General features: G+C 42.7%; 1 protein-coding gene across 3 annotated transcripts in view; it reads left to right on the forward strand.

Annotated features, from left to right (window-relative positions):
• The window catches only part of LOC144686698 (sodium-driven chloride bicarbonate exchanger-like), a 344,112-nt gene that overhangs the window by 211,360 nt on the left and 109,154 nt on the right, over positions 1-23,598 (forward strand). For all 3 annotated transcript variants that reach the window (XM_078552275.1, XM_078552273.1, XM_078552274.1), the window contains 3 exons: positions 14,738-14,884; positions 20,835-20,935; positions 22,823-22,997. In XM_078552275.1, the coding sequence (XP_078408401.1) occupies positions 14,738-14,884; positions 20,835-20,935; positions 22,823-22,997 (423 nt within the window). The remainder of the gene's footprint in view (positions 1-14,737; positions 14,885-20,834; positions 20,936-22,822; positions 22,998-23,598) is intronic.

Consider the following 23,598-nt stretch of genomic DNA (forward strand, 5'->3'; position numbering starts at 1 on the left):
AATTCCAAAGTATTTAATTTAAAGTGATCTAGAGATGTTTGTTGCACACTTTGATCCTTCATTAATTGCAAACTGGCTAATCTGATGTAATCATTTTTGAGAATGCTACAATAGTAGTCAGTTTAAATTACATTGGAGGAATGGACAGTAATAAATTGTTCATGAGTTTGAAAGGACAGATGTTTTAAGTTCAATTCTGGTAGACAGGAAGTCACACTTTGTATCATTACTACCAAAGAAACAAGAACTACATGTAAAATGGTATTTGGTTACATTTTAAAAAAATGTTTAAAAGGTATGACTAGTGAGAATGATTTCTCTGGGCACAGGTATGCTGACACTGCAGCTATGTTTGGAATTGAACCAAGCTCTTGATCTTTATACAATAAATATGGACATTTGCAGTGTTTTCTGTTCTTTTGTCGTCCATGCTTTCTTAAAAAAAATGACCAAATGCAATCATTTCACCTGACATCACTAACAACTCAGGATTATGCTTTATTATAAACATTTAAATAAGTTAACTATTGATTGTAGGTATTTATGGAGATTTATTTATAGTTATGATTTAGATATATTGGGAAAAGTGCCAAATCTGTAATAAGTAACAGTTTGAGTCTAAGATCAATGACATGTAAAATAACTTGTGCTGTTAAGAGAAAGGTTACAGTAATCCCTGCTTTATGCTGGACTCAGTCAACATTTAACGCTTATGAATTACGCTTTAATGTCGTTCATAAAATAGGGACTATATATCCATTTAATGTTGCAACGTTCGCTATAATGTTGTGAATCATAGACTTCCTGCTCCGTGTCCTGCTCATCTCACAGGGACACATGGCATTTTCTCACATATTCCCCAGTGCTGTTGGGGTCAATGAACCATCACTGGGGTCCTCTTCTGTTGCTTCTCTTCCCTCCATTCCCACCTTCCCTTCTGGTTCTGCTCCCATCCTTAAGCCCCCAGCTCCCATTCCCAACCTCCATTCTCACTTTTAAAGACCCCAGTGCCTGTTGCCACCACTGAGACTTCTTCAGCTATCTCCTGTTCCCCTTCGATCCTGTTCTTACATTCAGCAAGTATTGAAGTCTTGGGACTTCTTAGCTGGTCCCTGCACCAACCAACTTCTGCCATTAGATGGAGCCCGGTCAATCTGAAAACAGGCAGCTAGTGATTGTAACCTTTTTTTACTTTTATTTACATTTAAATTGTATTTCCTTAAAAAATTTCAATTTATTTTTAAAGGTTATTTCATTTATGAATGTAAGCATTTAGGAATGTACAGCATTTCAACTTAGAAAGTTTTAATTTTTTTTTTCTGATGAGAAAGGTCCTAAAATACTTAACTAGAGTATTGTATTTTATCTAGTGATTTATTTTGTTTCACAAGTTATTTCAGCTAGGAATACACAGTGCTGCACGTATATTGCACAGTATTTCAACTTGTACATTGGTTCTTTTGGACATTACTCGTCCGGAAAACACAAACTCTGGTTTAAACATTGATTTCTGTTGGAACCTTTAATTCGCCTAAAGTAACTTCACTTAGGGAACACAACTACAACTTTAAGTGAGGACTTGCTGTATCCAATTTGCATATTTCTAACATTTGCTGTATACTGGTAAAACCAGTGACTGCAAGAGCAGAGCTTTTGTTAAATTCTAACATAAAAAAATAATGAATTATCGTTTTAGACATTTTGAGGGTCAATTAACATTGATGATCTTCCGCCAAAATGGTTTCATGGAACTAAATTAATAAAAACAGTGGAAGACTCTTAGACCAGTAGTTTTCAAACTGTGGCCCCTATAGAAAATTTCCAGGTGTTCTGCAAAATAATATGAAAGTGCTTATCAGACAGGCCAGCTCTATGGATGACGAACACGGGAGACTTTGTTCCTGGTTTCCCCACCAAAACTGAACACAGTACTCCAATTCCGAGTTTCTCACCATTCGGAAAACACTCCAACTTACCTTTATTGCGTCCAAGGTGGATAACCTCATATCTGCCCAGATTAGAATCATAGAATCTTACAGCCCAGAAGGAGATCACTTGGCCAATCATGCCGGTGCTGGCCCTTTGAAAGAGCTGCCCAATTTCGTCCGAAATCCCAACTTTACAGCCATAACCTTGCAAATAATTCCCTTCAAGTAAAATGTAATTCAATTTGTCAGTTTTTTTCACTCACTTAATTTATCAATGTGCCTTTGCAAATTCCTGCTCCCATCTCCACTAGTTCATATGAACATACGAACATACGAATTAGGAGCAGAAGTAGGCCTGCTCCGCCATTCAGTATGATCTGATTGTGACCTCAACTCCACATTCCTGGCTACCCCTGATAACCTTCCTCCTCCTTGTTTATCAACAACCTATCTAGCTCTGCCTTAAAATATTCAAAGGCTCTGCTTCTACCCCCTTTTGAGGAAGATGGTTCCAAAGACTCTCAACCCACTGAGAGAAAAAAATTCTCCGAATTTCTGTCTAAAGTGGGTGACCCCTTAGTTTTAAACAGTGACCCCTAGTTCTAGTTTCTCCCACAAGAGGAAACATCCTCTCCACGACTATCCTGTCAAGACCCCTCAAGATCTTATCAAGGCACCTCTTACGCTTCTAAACTCCAGCTGATACAAGCTCAGCCTGTGCAGCCTTTCCTCATAAGACAACCCGCCCAATTCAGGTGTTAGTTTCATAAGCCTTCTCTGAACTGCTTCCAACGCATTTACATCCTTCCTTAAATAAGGAGACCAAAACTGTACACAATACTCCAGATGTGGTCTCACCAATGCCCTGTATAACCATAGCATAACCTCCCTACTTTTGTATTTCCCCTTGCAATAAATGATAACATTCCATTAGCTTTCCTAACTACTTGCTGTACCTGCATACTAACCTTTTGTGATTCATGCACTAGAACACCTAGATCCCTCTGCATCTCAGAGCTCTGCTACCTCTCACTATTTAGATAATACGCTTCATTTTTATTCGTCTGCCAAAATGGACAATTCCCCATTTTCACACGTTTATTTCATTTGCCAGATCTTTCCGGCACCTCCTAACTTAATGACCCGTAACTTCCGAGCACTGGGATGTCTTAACTGGGGTGCACCCCAAAGATGTGCTGGGGAATAGCCCCCCCACCCAGAAGTCTCCAGGTAAGGACTGCATGACAATTGCCCTGGAAGTTCAAACTTTTGTTGGACAATTGCCCTGCAACCAGAACCATCTGAAAGTACAATTTAAATCGCAACCTTCAGATAGTTCCGATTGTTTTACAGTAATAGTTACCCAGGAAAAGTTAGAAATGGTTTTAATTCTTCTAACTCCTGGGTAACTATAGTACTACAACCCCACTCTCATACCTCCTTTCGACTGTCCACAGGAGCCAGCTGACCACCCCACTGACCACGCCCTGACAATCCAAACCCTACCCTCACTGACCACCCAAACCCCCCCACCACTGACTACCTGACCCCTCTCACTGACCACCTCCCCATGCCCAACCTGAACCCCCGCCCTGATCATCTGATTCCAGACCAACCCACCCACTATCAACCATCCAACCCCCACCCCACCATTGATCACCCGGCTCCACCCTCCCACTGAGCTCTGGAACCCCCTCATTGTTCACGCTCCCCCCACTGACCACTCCCCACTGACCATCCAAACCCAACCCCCCACTGACCACCTGACCCCTCACTGACCATTCCTCCCACTGACCAACCCCCACCCCCCACTGACCTCCCGAACTCCTACCATATACCATCCGACCCCCCACTAACCACCCCTCCCACTGACCAGGCCCCCCCCACTGACATTCTGAACTTCTCCCACCCGACATCCACACTGACCATCCCAACCCACCCACCCACTGACCACCCAAGCCCCACCCCATCCACTGACCAACTGAGCCCCCCCCCAACTGACCAACCGATCCCTCCATGACCAACCGGTCCCCCTCCCCAAATAACTCACCCCCACCACCCCCCAACCAAACCGACACCACTCCCCCTCCCCACAATCATACCCACTTACCTTACAAACTAACCCTCTTCCTGGCTTCCGAAAGTGGCTGGACCTTTAAACCCACCTGAAAGCTCTTGTTTGGCCTGAGTCGGAAGGTTGGTTGGGAAAGGAGTGGCTGGATTTCCAGGTAAGAAACTCGGAGCAGAGTGGCCATCCTACTCCGATTGCCATTTCACTGAAGTTTAGGTCTAATGTCATCTGCAAGCTTTATAATTACCACTTAATAAACTTAAGACTATCAATACTAAACATTCAATATGATAAGCAAAGTCTACAGATATTGAGAAAATTTATGCCCTTATGTTTGTGCAGGGTGTTATTTACATTGTTAAATTTTGTTTTTTTGTTAGTTTTTTGTCCAAGAGTGTGTTTATCTGGCCTGCTTATAACATAGAAAATGGACATTCTAATGGGGAATTTTCTACTTATGAGTTATGTGGAGGAGAAAAAGAGGATGGAAGGAGAGAGACATGTCAGATGGCCTTAATCCACAGGCAGAGGCATTGAATGTAGGAAATGTGTCTCTGTATGTGGATACAGAGTAAAGATAACATGTTGAAACTTGGCAAGATAGCCTGTTGTAACCCAAATCTCTTTATCAACAATATGCACATTCATTTGAGATATCATGACTTGGCTCTTTCATTGCGGGGCTGTGCTGCAGGTACCCTGGAATGGCCATGTACTCCATGATTTTGCAGTTCTATTAAATGATTGATATGTATTATGAACTCTTCTGAAGTCACTTCCAGCTATTTTAGGGTAGTTAACACATTCTATTATGAATGTAGAAAAACACTGATGCTCTAGTAATATCATTCTTTAAAATGTGGACCCAGAGACCCAGATTCATCAGCAGTTTCACACCATTCATACTTTGTGATCCTCTTCAAACAGCCACAAGACTGGATGTGCCTGTTAGAAATAAAATGAATGGTATTGAGTGCTTTGAGATGCTGGGGCTCTGTGGGCACTACCTGGACCTGCTGCTTCCACTTCAGAGTCATATATAGTGAACAGAAGAAGTTTAATAGAATTGTTGTTGAACATTCCTTGACGCAACTTATGAAGCTTAAGCATGTCTTTATAGTTTGCTTTAATGTGTGTGATTGGCTAGCGGAGGAAGAACAAGAAAAGGATTGTGCTAGTACTGGGCTTCATGGAGGCCTGCAGTTCCACCACTACTCACTCCCTCTATATTCGTGTCCAGCATAGCCTGTTCATATTAAAGAATCTGAAATAAGAGACCCTTCTCATTTACTCCTTTTGTGCTCTACTTTGCTCCACAAGCATGGAAACAATGCTGACACGTTGGAAATTTGAAGATGACATAAATGAGTGACAGTCAACTGGCCATCTTGTTCTGATGATTGTACGTGCATAAACAAACTTGGATATTGTAGGATAAATTTCCTTTGTGGGACCAACTTTTCAAAGGGCAATGTGGCAGTCATTCCAGTTTGAAGTGCTCTCTGCTATAGTATAGACATACATCTGAAGCTTGACAAAAGCTGTTTTTTGAAGGTTAACCAGCAGCTTCAGGGTGTAACAGAGAGGAAACTAATTGTGATCTACTTGCTTGGCTTATCTATTTCATTTAGTACAATGCTGGCTAACCTAATCTTTGCAGATGTTTTGAGGCACTTAGCTTTTCCCTTTTGCGAGAAGGGCTTTGCTGCCATTCCATTATCATTTTTAAAGTTCCATCTGAAAATCTAGGTGCTCTATATCATTAGTATGTCATGATTTCTTGTCTGCATAGTAAAACTAAAGCAACTCTTTAAGCAGCAGCTGAAAAAGTTACAGGTTATTTTCTGCTGCGGCTAATTGCAAGCAACTGTAGTGACACAGTAGAGACTAAGAACTTGTCACTAATGTTTAATAAGGCTGGCTTCAGAAAAATCTATGATCTTGGCCCAACGCAATGTAGTACTAAACTTACAGATCCATTACTCACTACTCTGCCAGGGAGTTAACCTATAGAGATGGGGTGAAGCTTGGCTTTGGGAAGGCTACTAAGTAAGCCACAGTATTGTGTGGCTGGCAGATCTTATAGAGTCATAATGGCGTAAAAGGAGGCCATTCAGCCTATCATGTTCCTGCCAGCTCGCTGTAGAGCAACCCAGTCAACACCATTCCCCTGCTTTACCCCTGTAGCCCAGAATGTTTATTTTTCTTGAGTGCGTAGACAATTTCCTTCCCTAAATCACTGATTGTCTCTGCTTCCACTACCCTCTTGGCAGCGTGTTCCAGGTTATACTACTTGCTGTGTAGAAAGTTCATCTTCACATCCTCCCTGTATCTCTTGCCCAAAACCTTAAATCTATGTCCCCTAGCCCTTGTACCATCAGATAATAACCTTTTTTTATTTACTTTATCTAAACCTGTCATAATCTTGTACACCTACCAGATATCCCCTCAAACTCCTTTGCTTCAAGGAGAATAATCCCAGTTTCTTCAACCTAATCCTGTAGCAAAATTTCCTCATCTCTGCAACCATTCTGCTAAATTTCCTCAGAACCCTCTCAAGGACCTTCATTCTTCCTGATGTAGCTTAACCAGAGCTTTATGAAGGTTCAGTATACCTTCCCTGCTGTGCTGCTGCTATATCCAGAAACCAACTTTACACCAGTGGAAAATCTGGGTTAAAATCTTTGTGAGGAATTTTCCATGCCTGCTGGTATCTGGCAGGCGTGAGTGGACAATATGGCGAGAAAGCCAAAAATCAGTTTCACGACTTTGTGAAACCAGTTTGCAATCGTCCGCTCTGCTCGTCAGTAGCGGGCCACGTTTCCCGCTGCTGCACGTCGGGAACTTCAATGCAATACGTTTGCACATCATTATAAGCCCAGCTCACTGGAATTATCCCCCTGCTCTTGATCATCTGAGGATCATGCCAACATGTTTCACAACAGCCTTTATAAGGCGTACACCTGGTGAGCTGCACTTTAAGGGGAACTCGGAGGTGAGTGCGCAGTAACATTACACAGCGCTTGCGAGGGTTGCCTGTTTGACCTCAAGGTTGAGGTGACTCCGTTGAGGCGAATTGCTGGGGGGGAGCAAGGGCTGCACTGCGGTTGAAGTAATTTGGGGGCGGGCAAGGGCTGCACTGCAATTGATGGGAGTGCACAAGCACATGCGGAGGGGCGTGGGGAGGGAAGCGGAAACACATTAGGGAAACCTTGTGTAAGGTGACTGTTCCTCTGCAGCTGAGACAGTTCAGGCACATTGTGCCACATTGACATACTTTGAGTTGGGCCTTTAGCTTATCTGCCCACTCAAGCAATGCAGATGCATCAAAGTGCCACCAAGTTCTCTAGAGCTTTTCACCCCTCGGGCACAGACTGCAAACTAATGAGCCTTTTGGTGGACTGCAGAACAGTTGGACGACTGGGCATGTTGTACAATCTCCTTGCAAAAGCTGGCCATGGAGCAGTCACTGGTGGAGACACTCACAGCCCCTTGCAATATCATCATTCAGGTTTGAACCAATCTCCCCATGGTTCAAGCTAACAGTGCAGCCTTGCAATGCAGGGTAGGAGAATGCCTGCACCTGAGTTGAAAGCACAGCATGCAGTCCAGTGGGGAAAGCTGCCACCAATCGGTCAGGTGGAGTGGGGCGGAAATGGATGGGATGTCGGGCAGCCACGCAGCGCACTAAACCCTGGCTATCTAAGTGATGGCCAGCACTCCCTGGGATCCATTAAGGGGCCTTCATACTTAACCAAGTGAGGTTCTTAGTACACCCATGCTAACCCACACGTCTATCTTTAACCCTGCAGGAGAAATACATCAGGAGCATGGAGCATGGTGACCTAGCTGTATGCCTACAGAGAGCGGAGGCGAAGAAGATAGCAACAGAGGTGCCTGGATGGGCAGAGGGAGGAGCAGCACTCTCAGGATGAAGGAATAGCTGGGACTCCCACACACGCTGCTAAGGAGCCACAGTGAGCCGTCGCTGGTTGGTGCCTTGCTGACAACAGGGTCCTTTAGAAGTCAGTAAAGGTTCTGGTTTATAAGACCATTGTGTTGACCACCCTCCACTACTGGAGTGACGCATGGACTGTCTACCGACGCCACATTAAGATACTTGAGAGCCTCCATCAGCAGTGCTTGCGTTGATTCCTGGGGATCAACTGGGAGGATCCCCGGAGTAATGTGATGTCCTCCGTGAAGCTCCTTCTACAAGCATTGAAGCCCTGCTCCTGCGGAACCTACTCCGATGGACAGGCCATTGTGTCTGGATGCCCAAAAACCAGCTCCCTCTGCAGGTTCTCTTCTCGCAGTTCTCCATTGGTCAAGGCTCGAAGAGTGACCAAAAGAAAAGGTATAAGGTTACACTCAAGGTCACCCTAAAGCAAAAAGGCATTAACACCACTGACTGGAAGGAGAATCCTGCCAGTCTCTCGGCATGGCACCGCCTGTACCATCAATATGCAAGTGACTTCGAGGGTCAGCGACTTGACAACGAGGCGCAAATACGGCGACAGAGGAAGGAGAAGGAAGCCAACCTGGGGCTGCGATTTCCACTCCCCTGTGCAACAACGTGCCCCCGCTGTGGAAGAACATGTGCATCCAGAATCGGGCTCCTCAGTCATCCGATGTCTAATCAAGCCTGACGGATGTCATCCTCGATTCCGAGGGACCGCTAACGATGACGATGACAACGAGACCCAGGGACTATAAACGGCACTTGTCATTCCTGCAGATGATCCTGGCAACTAGAGATGGGCAATAAATGCTGGCCTAGCCAGCGAAGCCCGCATCCCCTGAATGAATAGAAAAGAAAAATGACCGAGAACCAATGTCACTGAAGCCCGCACATGTCCAGGGAATTGTTCGGTCACAACTGCCAAATGCTGCAAAATTTGGTGTCTTAGGGACATGGAGGGCATCCATTGCCAGCGGTGCTCAATTTTTATGCCAGTGGCTTCTTTCAGGGTTCCACACGTGACCTCTCAAGCCTACATGCCCAATATATCCATGAGGTCACAGACGCCATCTTCGCAAAGGCACACAACAGCCAGTATGTAGGAGCGCTGGGATTTGCCTAGATCTCAGGTTTTCTACAGGTGCAGGGTGCTATTGACTGCACTCATGTGGTGCTCAGATCTCCATGGCAACAAATGGTCATCTACGGCAATCGCAAGGGCTTCCACTCCCTGCATGTTCAGCTGGTGTGCGAGCTCCAGAAACGCATCCTGCAGGTCTGCGCAGTTCCCAGGGAGTGTGCACGACTCCTACATTCTCAGTAAGTCTCACATCTCTGACGTCTTCCAGGGCCTACAGAGGCTGCAGGGTTGGCTCCTCAGGTACAAGGGCTACCTACAGAGGACGTGGCTGATGATGCCCGTGTGGCGGCCTCAGACTGCAGCAGAGCGATGGTATAACGAGGCTCATGCTGCAACTTGCACTTTGCTGGAGCAAACCATTAGAATGTTGAAAATGAAGTTCTGGTGTCTGGACCGATCTGGTGGAGCCCTGCAATATAGTCCACAGAGGGCATCATGCATCATGATAGCCTGCTGTGCCCTTCACAACCTGGCGCTGCATCGGGGAGAGGGGCTGGCTAAGGAGGAGATGGGGAACTGCACGTCTCCTCCGATGAGGAAGGTATTGACGGGGATGAGGGTGCGGAGGCTCTTGAGGGCAAGGATGATGACGATAAAGCCATTGCACTGGCCAGGCGAGGCAGGCACACTCGAGAGGCCCTCATAGCTGCTCGATTTGTGGAGGATGATGACGACATGAGTGAGGAGACACCCTAGATCCTCACATTGCATCTTTGAACGTTTGACTCCAGTCTGGCTGATGGCAGTGCACATCCCCTCCATGATAAGGCTCCTGTCATGGAGACAAAGCGGATGCCCATAGTTCCTACATTCAGGAGGATGATGCTGACATGCAGTGGGGACCCTCCATAGATTCTCAAATAGCTTATTGTGAATGTCTGAATCCTCTCTGGCTGATGGCAGATCGCTTGGACTCTTTGAGCAGGGTCATATCATGGAGATGCAGCAGGGAATATTTAACTTCTCCTGATCCTATGGCATCCTTCATGAGCTGAATCCTTCAGACCACACTGTCACCGGACTCAGAATCAGATGAGATGGTGGGAACAGCTGCACCTCAAAGGTACTCAGAGTACACAGAGAGAATGATGGAACTCTGTTCCACTGTCCGAGGACATTCTGGCAGCAACAATAGCCCCATTGAGGTGCAGGCATGATTGATGTGTCCAGTGACAGTGAAGGTGCACCATCAGTGTGCTGGGATGGTTGCACAAAGCACAGGGAGGAGGCCCTGGGCGAGACACCTGCCTTTATTTTGTGCAGTGACCAAGGTTTCACATCTGAGCAACACGAACACTGTTCATCAGAACAAGGAGCCATTGGCAAGGAGACATTCTTGGGAGCTCATTAACAAAATGAACATCATGTACAAGTGATTAATACCCATGCCCAGGCTATGCAACTACATCTTCTTAAACTTCTTAACCCTGCCGCTACGTCTTGGTGCTCCCCCGACGCCCACAGCAGAGGTGGAGGCAGCCTGCTGACTGTTACACCCTGTCTGTGATGACCTTGACGGGATTCCTCTGGAGGATCGAGACCTGGAGGGCCCTAGCCTACTTTTGAGGTCCTGCTGTGTGGCACCTTCCTTGGCCTGTGGAGCTGGATTAGCTGGGGTCACAGGAAGAGGGGATTCGGATGGGCCAGACACTCCTGGAATCACCTGGGTGGATGGCCCTGGGATGTGCACCTGCTGATCCTCCTCCTTATGGGTGCCCAAGATACCATCAGCACAGGAACAGTCCAGATCTTTGTCGGCCAGCTGGATGACTTCATTTTCAAAGTCTGTGAGGGCCTTGATTTCAGGCATTCATTCCACCACCAGTCTGCAACCTTCAGTTTTGTTGTGTGCCAATTTGCCTGCATGAATACAGATGGAGAGAGTGTAAGCAGGACGCCTGCTAGGCCAGATGATAAGTATGCTTGGCATGTGTGGATGGTGAGTGGTGCCTTGGATGGGATGAGGACAACGAAGGTGTGTATGAGAGAGTGAATGGTGATGTCCCTTTAACTGGCATTGAGTGCGATCCCTTTGTATGTGTGATGGGTTTGTGAGTGTGTGAGTTGAGAATGATGAGATGAGTGACTTACCCTGGCAGAACGAAGGAGATCACTCATCCTCTTTCTGCACTAGGTGGCTGTCTCTTTTGCAGGGCGTTGACACTGACCCCCGCTGCCACCATCTCCCATACCGGATTGCTGTCCCTCCTGCGGCCAGAGTGAGGGTAGAGGACATCACAGCGGGTCTCCACGGTATCCAGAAGACATCCCAGGGATGGGTCACTGAATCGGGAGGCTGCAGTCTTCTTACCTTTCAGTGCGATATCTTCTGTGCAGCAGTCCTGGTCTGGAAGCACTGAGAGTTGTGCATGTGGCTGCCCTTTAAATATGGCACCCGGCGTGAGGAAGTGATGAGGTGAATGCGTGGCGGTCGAATCGGAGGCTGCCCGCCAGCGAAACAGCGTGTTTTCAGGGAATTATTGATTAGTGAGGTGGGATTGGGATGATGCGGCATGAAAAGCTGCCATTGAGGCCAGCGGATAAAATGTTCTTTTTCCAACCCATTACCACACTTAGTGCAAATCTGGGGCGATTCCATCCTTTAACTTCTTTTAGTAGTTTAATTTCTTTAATTTCTTTTAGTAGTTTGAAGCTTTTTAAGGTCAGTTTGATGTGTTAGTATTTCCACCATCTCTAACTCTTCTGAATTACACTTGAATGCTACAAACCTTGTTTTCCTTCATTTGAAATGAAATACCAATAACAGAATTGCAGCCAACCAAGCAGTTTACAAAATGAGTTGTACTGCCAGAGTAGTGGGAAAAAAACAAAGGATTGAAGGGAAATTCCAACTATAAAAGCCCCATAGGAAAGCTTTGACTGCCTTTGCATTGAATGCAACAATGCAAATTTGACTGCAAGACAGTGCCTGTATTGCCTGCCTCTACACAGTCAAATGATTATTTAACCACGACATCTGATGACACACCAGGTGGAGGAACGTACCAACATGAAGAGCTCTGAAAGAGTGTACAGCTCTTCGCAGTTGTCTCAAGTTAATCAGACAATTTGAGAGGAGTGAGAACTAAGGCTCTGTGTAGTTTGTCATTTAGATGCAAAACAAAGTTCCAAGCAGTAAGGGTTCTATGACCCAAGGGTACAGGACATCAACTGTTCTACATATCTTCCCAGTTGGATTCCATCAAACTAATATGTGCCCTACAAAATAGAGTATTGGTGACATGCAGGCAGTGTGTGTTGTCAGCTTTAGCACCTTCCCTGTTAATACAAAGCAACCTGGAAGCTGCAACGGTTTTAATATTTTTTGACAATCCATATTCATGATCTAACCTAGGAAGATAGAGGGCGGTGAATGGCTTCTGGGGAATTTCAGCTATCTTCTTTGACCTTGGCTGATAACACCAGACATAGTGACTGTGAGTAGGGTTGAGGAGTGCTTCATTGAGGTCTGTGCTGAAACCACAGTGCTTATTTAGTAGTGTTTCAGAGCCTTGAAGCACAATTCCATTGCTGTACATAGAGGTGTGAGGTGTGATGCATTTTGGGATGACTAACATGGCAAAGGAATACGCAATGAATGGTAGGACCCTAGAAAGTACAGAAGATCAGAGGGATCTTGGTGTACATGTCCATAGATCCCTGAAGGCAGCAGCACATATAAGGTGGTTAAGAAGGCATAAGGATACTTGCCTTTATTAGCCCAGGCATAGAATGTAAGAGCAGGGAGGTTATGTTGTAGCTGTATAAAATGCTAGTTAGGCCACAGCTGGAGTACTGTGTGCAGTTCTGGTCACCACACTATAGGAAGGATGTGATTGCACTGGAGAGGGTGCAGAGGAGATTCACCAGGATGTTGCCTGGGCTGTAGCGTTTCAGCTATGAAGAGAGATTGGATAGGCTAGGGTTGTTTTCTTAGATCAGAGAAGGCTGAGGGGGGACCTGATAGAGGTATACAAAATTATGAGGGAGGTAGATAGGAAGAAGCTTTATTCGTCCTACTAGCATTACTGTAATAGTAGAGGAATTAATCCTTGATGTTTTACTAGTATGCCTTTGTTGTTTTTGTTTTAATCCCAGTTGAGACCAGTAACTTTTTTTAAAGAAGATGAAATCCGACATCCCTGTTATTTACTGAAAGATTGAAGCCACAAGATTCCACAGTTTAAAACAAAAGAATTTTTAATATACAAAGCAAAAACTAAATACTTTCATGGGTATCCACCTATTCTCTAAAACTCAGAATCAAAATAAGTTAAACATGAATTAACAGGCAAATTGTGGTTGATTATAAACAATAAGTTACAAATTAAATATCAGATACAGCTAAGACAGATCTTTATGAATTGGCTTGGCAGTCCACTCAGCACTTAGGTCATTAATCTCAGCCACAAAACTCCAAAACATTCCTTCAAAACTCTGTCCGGGATTTTCCGGCCCTGTTATGTCAGGACTCGCCGTGCGAGAATTAGCAGCCCAGCCAAAAGTCCATTGACTTTCAGTGGGACTGGATGATCCCGGCGGTGGGTGGGGCTGGAAAATCCTGCCCTCTGTCTTGCTCATGAAGAATTTCCGCTCTTCTTCTAGGATTTAGCCTGAGCCCCAGCTGACAACAGCGCATAACCAATCTGGGTTCCATTGACACTGTCCTCCCCAAAAATGGCACACATCTGCAGAACCTCAACTCTGTTTATGACAGTCTGGATGGCGTAGCTCCACCAATGTTATCTTCAAGTAACAGAAACAGCTACAGCAACTGTATATTTACTGATTCTCAGCTTCTGGATCTAAACTCTGTCTTCTTCAGCCTGCCTGTACTGCACCACTGGAATCAACATCTCCATCTGAGCTCTGATGATTCTGTCATTTTATATGGTTTCAACCAGTTTCGCTCTCCCCAGAAGTTTTGGTTTCCAATCTAAGTTTCAGTTTTAGTCTCCTTAGAAACTGGAAGTTATTTTCCTTTCTCAATTTCTTTTTTCAGTTCCCCTTTTCAATTAGGGCCTGTCTCAAAAAATACAAGCTTTGAAACCATGGATTCCATCACATTCTAAAAGTATTGAATATTTAACTGATTAAAGGTTAAGCTATGGAGCTGGCTAACTGATCATAATGATTTTTTCTGCTCCTGTGTATTTCTGTGCTCCTCAGTTGAATTAAGACAATGATACAAATTTCATTTCAAGCATCCATAATTCTCATAAATCATCAAAGGATATTTTATTAATTTCCTGAAATGCAAATTTTAGAGTAATTTTTTTTATGGCCGTATTTAAGACATACAGTAGCACAATCTTAATAGAAATAAGTTAAAAAGAATATCTTAAGATACTGTAAAATTAACAAATAAACACTTTTTTTATTTCTACAATGGTGTGAAATTTTACCCATTCATTCAACACCACTTCACATTTGGACTGGATACTAATATCGTGTTTCTTCCAGCTGCAGGATAATTCTAGTGTGGTGTCTTATCCCTAAATTTATAACACACACAATTATTGTTGACAGTAAGACAAACAAGTGATGCATACTAGAACACATGTATTGAACTATATCTAATTGGTGTATATAGATTCCTTGTATAATTGGTTCTTGTTTCTGCAACTATATTTCAGGTATTTCATGATGTTGCATATAAAGCAAAAGATCGTAATGATTTAGTTGCTGGTGTGGATGAATTTCTTGATCAGGTGACTGTTCTGCCACCAGGGGAGTGGGACCCATCAATCCGAATAGAGCCACCAAAAAGTGTACCTTCCCAGGTATGTAGGTTTTCATGTCATTGTTCTCAAATACTGCCCTTGATATAGGGCTCTACATTTTTGTTGAAAAGCAATATTAACCTAATAATAAAATATTTATTTAATTCTTTCATGGAATGTGGCTGTCCCTGGCAAGACCAACATTTGTTGCCCATCCCTAATTGTGCTTTTAGACACCTTATGATTATTCTGTAGAAGCTGGAATATATTGTGGTAATTAACAGTATAAAACTGAAAAGCCTCAAACTCATCTATTGATGAAGCTCACTGAATAAAACCATAGCTCAATATAAGTTGCTGGATATATCATTCTATTTCTTACTTTTCTTTAAAAAGGTACTGAGCTGCAAATGTAATTATGCTTATTGATTAGGAATGCAAATGTGAATAAACTGTAATGGCAACCCTAATAAATAAGTATAATGTATACCTAGGAGTAATTAAAGACTAATAATCTCATCAGTGTTGATGTCATTAATAAGTGTAATATATATCTTGGAGTAATTAAAGAGAGGGGATGACATGGAGATGGGGGAGGAGGGTGGGTGCATCTGATGGCTTCAGGGGCTTACAAAGGAGGTCCCTGAATCCCTTGCCCGACACCAGCCACGTAGAAAGCTTGGCAGCTTTAATTGCATGGCTTGCGCTCCCAGTGGGCAAAACACCAGCGGTGTTAAGGCGAGGCCCTTAAGTGACCATTAAGTAACCACTTAAGGGCCTCAATAAGCCCAAGGGTGAGCCAGCCAACCACCCAACACCTCCCCTACCCCCATAAAGTTTCAGACAGGTCAAGGGTGCATAGGTAGGTGGCAGGAGGGCCACCCATTGGATTTTACACACTCTCCCCACCTTCAAACTTGTCATCCCCTCACACACACACACACACACCCCACCCCAACCCCACCCCGGTCACCTTGCCAAGACCCCCAACACTGGACTTACCTGGACTCCTCGGTGTGCTGGGCCTGCCTGTGACCACCGCTACCAGTTGGCACTGCTGGTTCTAGAGCTGTCAGCCATCCGAATGCCTTAAAACAATTAATACTGGTTCCGGCATGAATTTGTTGTTGGGCAGCCGTCAAGACTGTGGGCGGGCTACCCCACGCCTCCAGGTTTTAGCCAGGGGTGGTTGATGAGGGGGAGGGTAGGGAGGTGGTGAAAGGACTGTGGTGCCCTGTAAAATCTAGCCCTATCAGTCTATAAGGTAATTGATCAGAATTTGCTAGAGCAAGGCATCTCTTGGCATACACTGTTAGTTAAATGTCTTCTTGCACCTTTCAACTCAAAATTTTTAGTGTCCTAACTTGCTGAAGTACAAGCTAGCAAGAGCAACAGGGCATCTGGGACCTTACTTAACCAGTTTCCTAACCAATGAGATCTAAGGTGCGAGAAATAAGCAGAGAACGTATTGAGAAGGCAAGTGAATTAGCTTGGGCGAATTCCATGTTAAATCAGGTACAGAAATGGAAATAAAGAGAGGGAAGCAAAACTTGGATTAAGAGAATAAGAAACAGAAAATAAAAATAAAAAGACCTGTAAATATTTAAAATTTAACAATTTTAAATCTCCAAAAACAATTCATTGGCTGATAGACTGAGACACCGTACTTTTGAAACAAAAACAGAATATGCTGGAAAAACTCAACAGGTCTGACAGTATCTGTGGAGAGAAAAACAGAGTTGACGTTTCAAGTCCATATGACTCTTCTTCATTAGCTCTGAAGAAGAGTAATACGGACTCGAAACATCAACTCTGTTTCTCGCTCCACAGATGCTGTCAGACCTGTTGAGTTTTTCCAGCATTTTCTGTTTTTGTTTCAGATTTCCAGCATCCACAGTATTTTGCTTTTACTGTACTTTTGATTGTTCATTTTCTGGGCCAGATAGGTTTTTGGGCAATCATCAATATTTATTAAGTGATTAAAGACATAATTACGCAAATAATTTTTAGACTTAACCTTCTGTGGTGAGAATTAATGTGCATATCAAGCAAGATCTTAAACAAAACACGGAGGGTAAGGGCAAGATGCTGTTTGCCTAAAGCAAATGGCAGAGCGGCATAAATCAATCAGCAAATTCTGGAGATTCACAGTTCCCCGTATAGCTCCTAATTCTTATATTTCCTGGCTGATTTGCTCATTAATAATGGTGTGCATTATTCACATGCCATAATGTTGTCAGCAAATTCTGGCCTGATATTTTTCCTATAACTATTCCTTGGAAGCCGGAGTCTGAGCAATGTGCTGAGTGTAAAATCTCTTAGCTTAATAAAGGATAATTTTCTGAATGCACAACTTGAAAACTCTTTCCCCGTGCTATCAGAGGATTTCTGACTGGATTTTTCCTATGGCAGGCAGGCTGGGCGGGAGCGGGCGGGGGCAGGCGCACCACCATTTTATGCGGGCGGGCCAATTAATGTGCACGAAAGAGCGCATCTTAACAATTTCCTGAAAAACAATTTCAGCACGGAGCTGCCTCGGGGAGATTGAATAGAGAACAAAACCTTTTAATAAATGATGTTAAAATTGTTTTAAACATGTCCCCTCTTGTGACAATGTCACATGAGTTGGGACATGTTGTGAAGGTGGGAAAAGTAATTTATTGAATTTATAAAAGCTTCAGGAAACCTCATCCCGCCTGTGGATGAGGTTTCCTGAAAAACGCGAAGGCCGCTTGGGCTTTTCGGCTGCTCGCCAACCTTAAGGTTGGATGGGCAGCATTCTTAACTAGTTTAATTACTTTCTTAATGGCCTTAATAGGTGGTTGACATTTTGGCGGTGCGCAACCGCCTCTGGTGCGTGCCCGCCGAACGAAATATTGAGATGACTTTGGGCTACACGACTGACGTTATCGCACATCATTTTACGCGTCGGCATGTCGGGCCCGTCCCCGCTCGCCGACTGGAAGATTCAGCCCCTTGTTTCTTCCAGTTCATTCGGAAACCAAAAGTGAATTCCACATTAAAAATTTAACTCGGGCAAAATTTCACATTCAAAATGTTCAAACTTAACTTGCCACTTCAGAGATACAGCCCGTGTGTCGGCATCAACCATTTGCAATGCTTCCCTTTTGCAGCACAGTGGGAACGTGTGAGCTAATTGAGTTTATTGTATAAATGTTGATGGCATAAGCCATTACCATTCAAGTTTTTCCTCACATAAATGCTGTTACCTGAGAAATTCTGCAAATCTTCTTGATTTAAAGAGCAGCCACTTACAATATAACATAAATAAGTTGAATAATTTTTAAGAAAATATTACAGATAAATTTAAAAAAGCAAGACTTGTATTTTATATAGAATTTTTCATGAGCACTGGACATCTCCAAGTGCTTTACAGCCAATTAAGTATTTTTTGAAGCGTAGTCACTGTTGTAAAGTAGGAAATGTGGCAGCCAATATGCACTCAGCAAATTCCCACAAACAGCAATGCAATGATGACCAGATAATTTGGTCTTCTTTTTGTGATGTTGATTGAGGGATAAATATTGGGCAGGACACTGGGGGTAGCTCCTCTGTTCGCCTTCAAAATAGTGCCATGGGATCTTTTACGTTCACCTGAGCAGGCAGATGGGATTCATTTTAATGTCTCATCTGAAAGACGGCACTTCCGACAGTGCAGTGCTCCTTCAGTATTCAAGCTCTGTGCTCAAGCCTTGGCATAGGACGTGAACCCAGAACCTAGGCATGGATCTGGGCCTATTAATAAAATTAAGATATGACAGTGGGGTTGGAGTGGCCCACTTGCACAGCCTCCATTTTCATTTTTCCTGACTACAATATACAAATCACCTGTGTCCAATTTCATGAACCATGCTTACTAACACAAGCTCCATGGGTGGTTTGGAGCCTCATCAAATAAGGCTATAATATACATTTAAAAAAAAAATCTTAGCTTCAAACTTGCTCACATTCTGTCATGAAAGCATAAGTAATGCAGGAGTATAAGAGTGGTTTATTGAAACCCTTGATTCTGTTCCACCATTGAATCAGAATGTGGCTGATCTGCACCTCAACTCCATTTATTTGCCTTGGATCCACATCCTTTAATGCCTTTGCTCAACGAAAACCTATCAATCTAAATCTTGAAAATTTCAATTAACCTATCATCCATAGCATGTTTTAAGGAGTTTCGTATTTCCACTACTCTGTGTGAGAAAGATTACATGCGTGAGCACTGATTGCTCTCCAGTGCCACACCTCAGTAGCCTTTGGCCACTTATGACCTTGGATATTGAGTGTGAGCAATTGTGGAGGTGTCATGACAGAAAGCTGATGTGATCCTCACTAAATGCCTAGACACATGCTGGGTCACTGGATGGTGACCAGGAATGGAAATCTTCACTGCATTTTCTTCCTCTCTAGTCCAGTATTAATGAGGCCAAATATTTCCAACCCAGACGAGGCTAACTCAATACAAACTGAATCTCTGAGCTTTTGACTTAGTTAAATATTGTCTTTACAATTAACCCAATAGTGGAACTCTCTGCATGCAGGTTTAAATTGTGTATTGGATCATTTTTCTATGACTCTGTTATTGTAAAAATTATTGTAATATTTCATTAAAGTGTGTATGGTTAAAACAAGCATGAAATATAGATTAGGATATGTATCTCACTTAAGATGAGGGCAGATATAGTGAACTGGTTTCATTAACATCGTGAGAAATATACAGAAACTATATTGAGGTTTTCTCCAATATTTACAGTGAGTTTTCACAGTGTGATGAAAGTTTTTGCAGTTTGGTCTGAACCAGATAGGAAATCATTGGGTGTGTAAGATTCTTCACTATATAAAACAGCAAATTGAAATATTTAACAACCAAATTAACATCATGTTCTTGAGAACATTTAGGCAGCATTTATGTTGTGGCTCGTGCACCAATATGCCAAAAGCAGTGCCAGAGCCAGGTCCAGATCAAACTCATGGTTCCATTAAAATTAGGCAATGTCAATCCAAGAAGCATTACACGCTACTTAGGCATTGTGCTGGATAGATTATTATGACTTGCAGCCAAATTTAAAAGCTACTTAGATGGCCTGTTGTATCTCTTTGACACTTTATAAATTAAGAATTCAGTCCCTTTACTGTTACAAGAAAGGAGCAGATTTAATTGGTAGAAGGGTTAGGAGGGAGTTGAGTAATCTTTTTCACCCAGAGGGTACATGGTGGAGTCTGATACTCAGTGCCTGAAAGAGTGTCAGAAGCAGAAACCTTTATCACATTTTAAAAGAACATTTTAAAACTTGGATAGGCATTTGAGGTGCCATAACCTACAGGACTGGTAGGCGGAGTTACGCTGGGTAACTCTTTCTTGATTAGCATGGGCATGATGGGCTGAATGTTCTGCACCGTTTCCATGTTTCTGTATAACAAGACAGATGTTCTCACCTTCATTCTCCCATGGTTAAAAAATAGTTTTTGGGGAAATGGACCTCTGCACACAACTGCAGAGCTCCCTCCTGCTGAGCAGTGTAAGTTAAAGACAGGAATGATTTTGTCTTTGTAATTTTGTCTTGCCAACTGTATTTTGCATTCTACAGTTGTCTTTTTTTAAATTTGTTTAAGGAATGTGGATAGTGCTGGATAGGCCAGCATTTATTACCCATCTTATTTGCCCTTGAGAAGGTGATGGTGAGCTGCCTTCTTAAACTGCAGCAGTCCATGTGGTATAGGTACACCCACAGTTTCTGCTGGGTAGTATACAATTGCAACCTTAATCACAATCACAAATTGGTAGATTGTGAGTATAACTTCTGATTGATGAATTTAACATACTGATACTTTCATTTCTGTGTGCACTTTTTACTATTGGGTTAATGCTTGTGTAAAAATAGTGTGCACAGAAATGTGCACTTTTGCCATTTTTACACAAACTTTTTAAATTAGAAGTTCTACCCTTAGATCTTGAACTTCTGTATTTTGCTGCTCTTTTCCCTTGTAATTTATGCAGGAAAAAAGAAAAATTCCAGGGATTCCAAATGGAACCACAGCTCATGGGGACCCTGACCCATTTGAAGGGCACAGTGGACCTGAGCTACAGAGAACAGGAAGGTTGGTGAAAGCAGCATTCATGTTAAGATATCCGTGTTTTATGTCATTAAATCTCAAAAGTATTTATGTTCCATAAAAATTTATAAAAAGTTGCTCAATGGAAAGGTAATATAAGATTATGCAAGGATTTGCACCTTTTTTGGGGTGTACTGTCTCACTTACCATAGTAATTACTGACCAGTTTAATAATTTAGCATCAATCATCAGTATGGTCGATTTGAATCCCTTGGGCTATTTTTTCCTTTATGCCATAACGCATTGTTATGTTAGCATAAGCACCATTTTCACAACCTCTCCTATCTCTCTCCTTAGAAAAAACCTTTAACTAGGGACAAGTAACAAAAATGAATAATAAACTGACTCCTAACAGTCTGTAACAATTTAGGAGATTCTTGGGTGTAATGGCCTAGCAGTTTCATTATGCCAATTCTGAGAAATTACCTTAATGTCAGTACATGGCTATAGCAATATTACATTTAAGCAACTTTTCAGATCCAGACTGCAGTGAGTTAATTTGCAGATTGGAGGTTTACAGCAGAATTTGTGCTGAGAGAAAAGAATAAAATTGTTTATTCCACATTCAATGAGACAATAGAAAAATAAAAATATTAAAACTGACATTTTTTGCATTTGTAATTTATTAAAAAAATAGTTTTCATTTTGTCTTTCCATTTGTTTTCTTCCCTCCCTCCTTCCTCTCATTGACTTCTTCCTAGGGTGTATTCCATTGGTGTAGGACACCTGTCTGTGCCTCCCCAAGATGGTAATTTTGTACACCATTCAGTTGCACAGCTGAGCCTAATCTCGTCCTCACCCGATATCTATGTATGCTTTTTGTAGCAGTGTCACTTGATGACAATCCATAGTTGGAACCTTGTTTAAATTTAGTCTCTCCAATGAAGAGACATGAGTTCTAGCTGAGATCAAGAAACTCGACACAAGCTGCAAATTAAATTTAAGATTATCTTGGTCTGAAGGGCTTTGCTGTTCACTACGTCAACCAGCTGATCTATTGCAAGGACAAAAAACATACATGAACATACAAATTAGGAGCAGGAGTAAGTCATTCAGCCCCTCGAGCCTGTTCCGCCATTCAAAAAGATCATGGCTGATCATGGCCTTGTGCCACTTTCCCACCTATCCCCAATACCCTTTGACTCCCTGCTTTAAAAATATTCAATGACCCTAGCTCCACCATTCTTTGAGGAAGAGAGCTCCACAGACTCACCATCCTCTGAGAGAAGAAAATTCTCCTCATCTCTGTCTTAAATGGAAGATTCCTTATTTTTAAACTGTGCCCCCTAGGTCTGGCCTCTCTCACAAGGGGAAACATCCTTTCAGCATCCACTCTGTCAAACCTCCTCAGGATATTATATGTTTCAATAGGATTGCCTCTCATACTTCTAATGGATAGAGGCCCAAACTGTCCAATTTTCCTCATAAGATAACTCCCTCATCCCAGGAATCAATCGAAGTGAATCTTCCCTGAACTGCTTCTAGTGCAATTATGTCGTTTCTTAAATAAGTGGACCAAAACTGTGCACAGTACTCTAGATGTGATCTCATCAATACCCTGCATAATTATAGTAAAACATCCCTTCCACTAAAATGAAAACAAAAAACTGTGGATGCTGGAAATCTGAAATAAAAACTGAAAGTGCTGGAAATACTCTGGCAGCTCTGTGAGCATCTGTGGAGAGAGAATCTCTGCACAGATGCTGCCTGACCTGCTGAGTATTTCCAGCACTTTCTGTTTACCAGTTGGTCGTAATGCTTCATATTTATAGATTAGTAAAAATATCCTGTGTAAATGAATAATTGTCGCATTAGATTTATTAAAACCATATGTTTTGTACTGAATTATCTTTTTGATTTTTCAAAAACCAGGCTTTTTGGTGGATTATATGAAGACATCAAAAGAAAAATCCCATATTTCTGGAGTGACTTTCGGGATGCAGTCAACTTGCAATGTGTTGCATCCTTTCTGTTCCTTTACTGTGCTTGTATGTCTCCTGTTATCACATTTGGTGGTCTACTTGGAGAAGCCACAGAAGGTTGCATAGTAAGATTAATAATTTTATTTTCTGGAAAAATACTTGTGTTGAGAATTTCCTTTCTTACTTTGTTTATTCAGAGAAAAATATTTGTCTTCCACAGAAGTGTAAAAAGTTGCTTTATTGTTGTTCCAACAATGGAAAGGTAATATAAGAATGTACAAGGCTTTGCTCAATTTTTCTGGGTGTACTGTATCACTTTCCATGGTTAATTACTGATCAGTTTAATAATTTAACATCATTCATCAATAACTATAATTACGTTCTTGATTGCGACCAGTTAGTTTTTCTTAAAAAGAAAAAATCCAAAACCCCATTTATCTGCTGAAAGAATGAAGCCACAAGATTCCACAGTTTGAAACGGAAGAATTTTTACTGTTCAAACCAAATGCGAAGTATTGTCTCAGCTAACCACCTATACTCTAAAACTTAGAACCAACACAAGTTAAACATGACAGATCTTACAAACTGGCTCCTCAGTCCACCCAACATAGATGTCATCAAGCTCAGTCAGAAAGCCCTTCAAAACTCTGGGCGGAATTTTCTGGTCTTGCCTGCAGTGGCTTTCATGGCGGGCGGGAGTGAAACTTGGAGAGAGGCCAAAAATCG

The sequence above is a fragment of the Cetorhinus maximus genome, chromosome 11 (genome assembly GCF_964194155.1).
Source record: "Cetorhinus maximus chromosome 11, sCetMax3.hap1.1, whole genome shotgun sequence".
Lineage (NCBI taxonomy): Eukaryota > Metazoa > Chordata > Chondrichthyes > Lamniformes > Cetorhinidae > Cetorhinus > Cetorhinus maximus.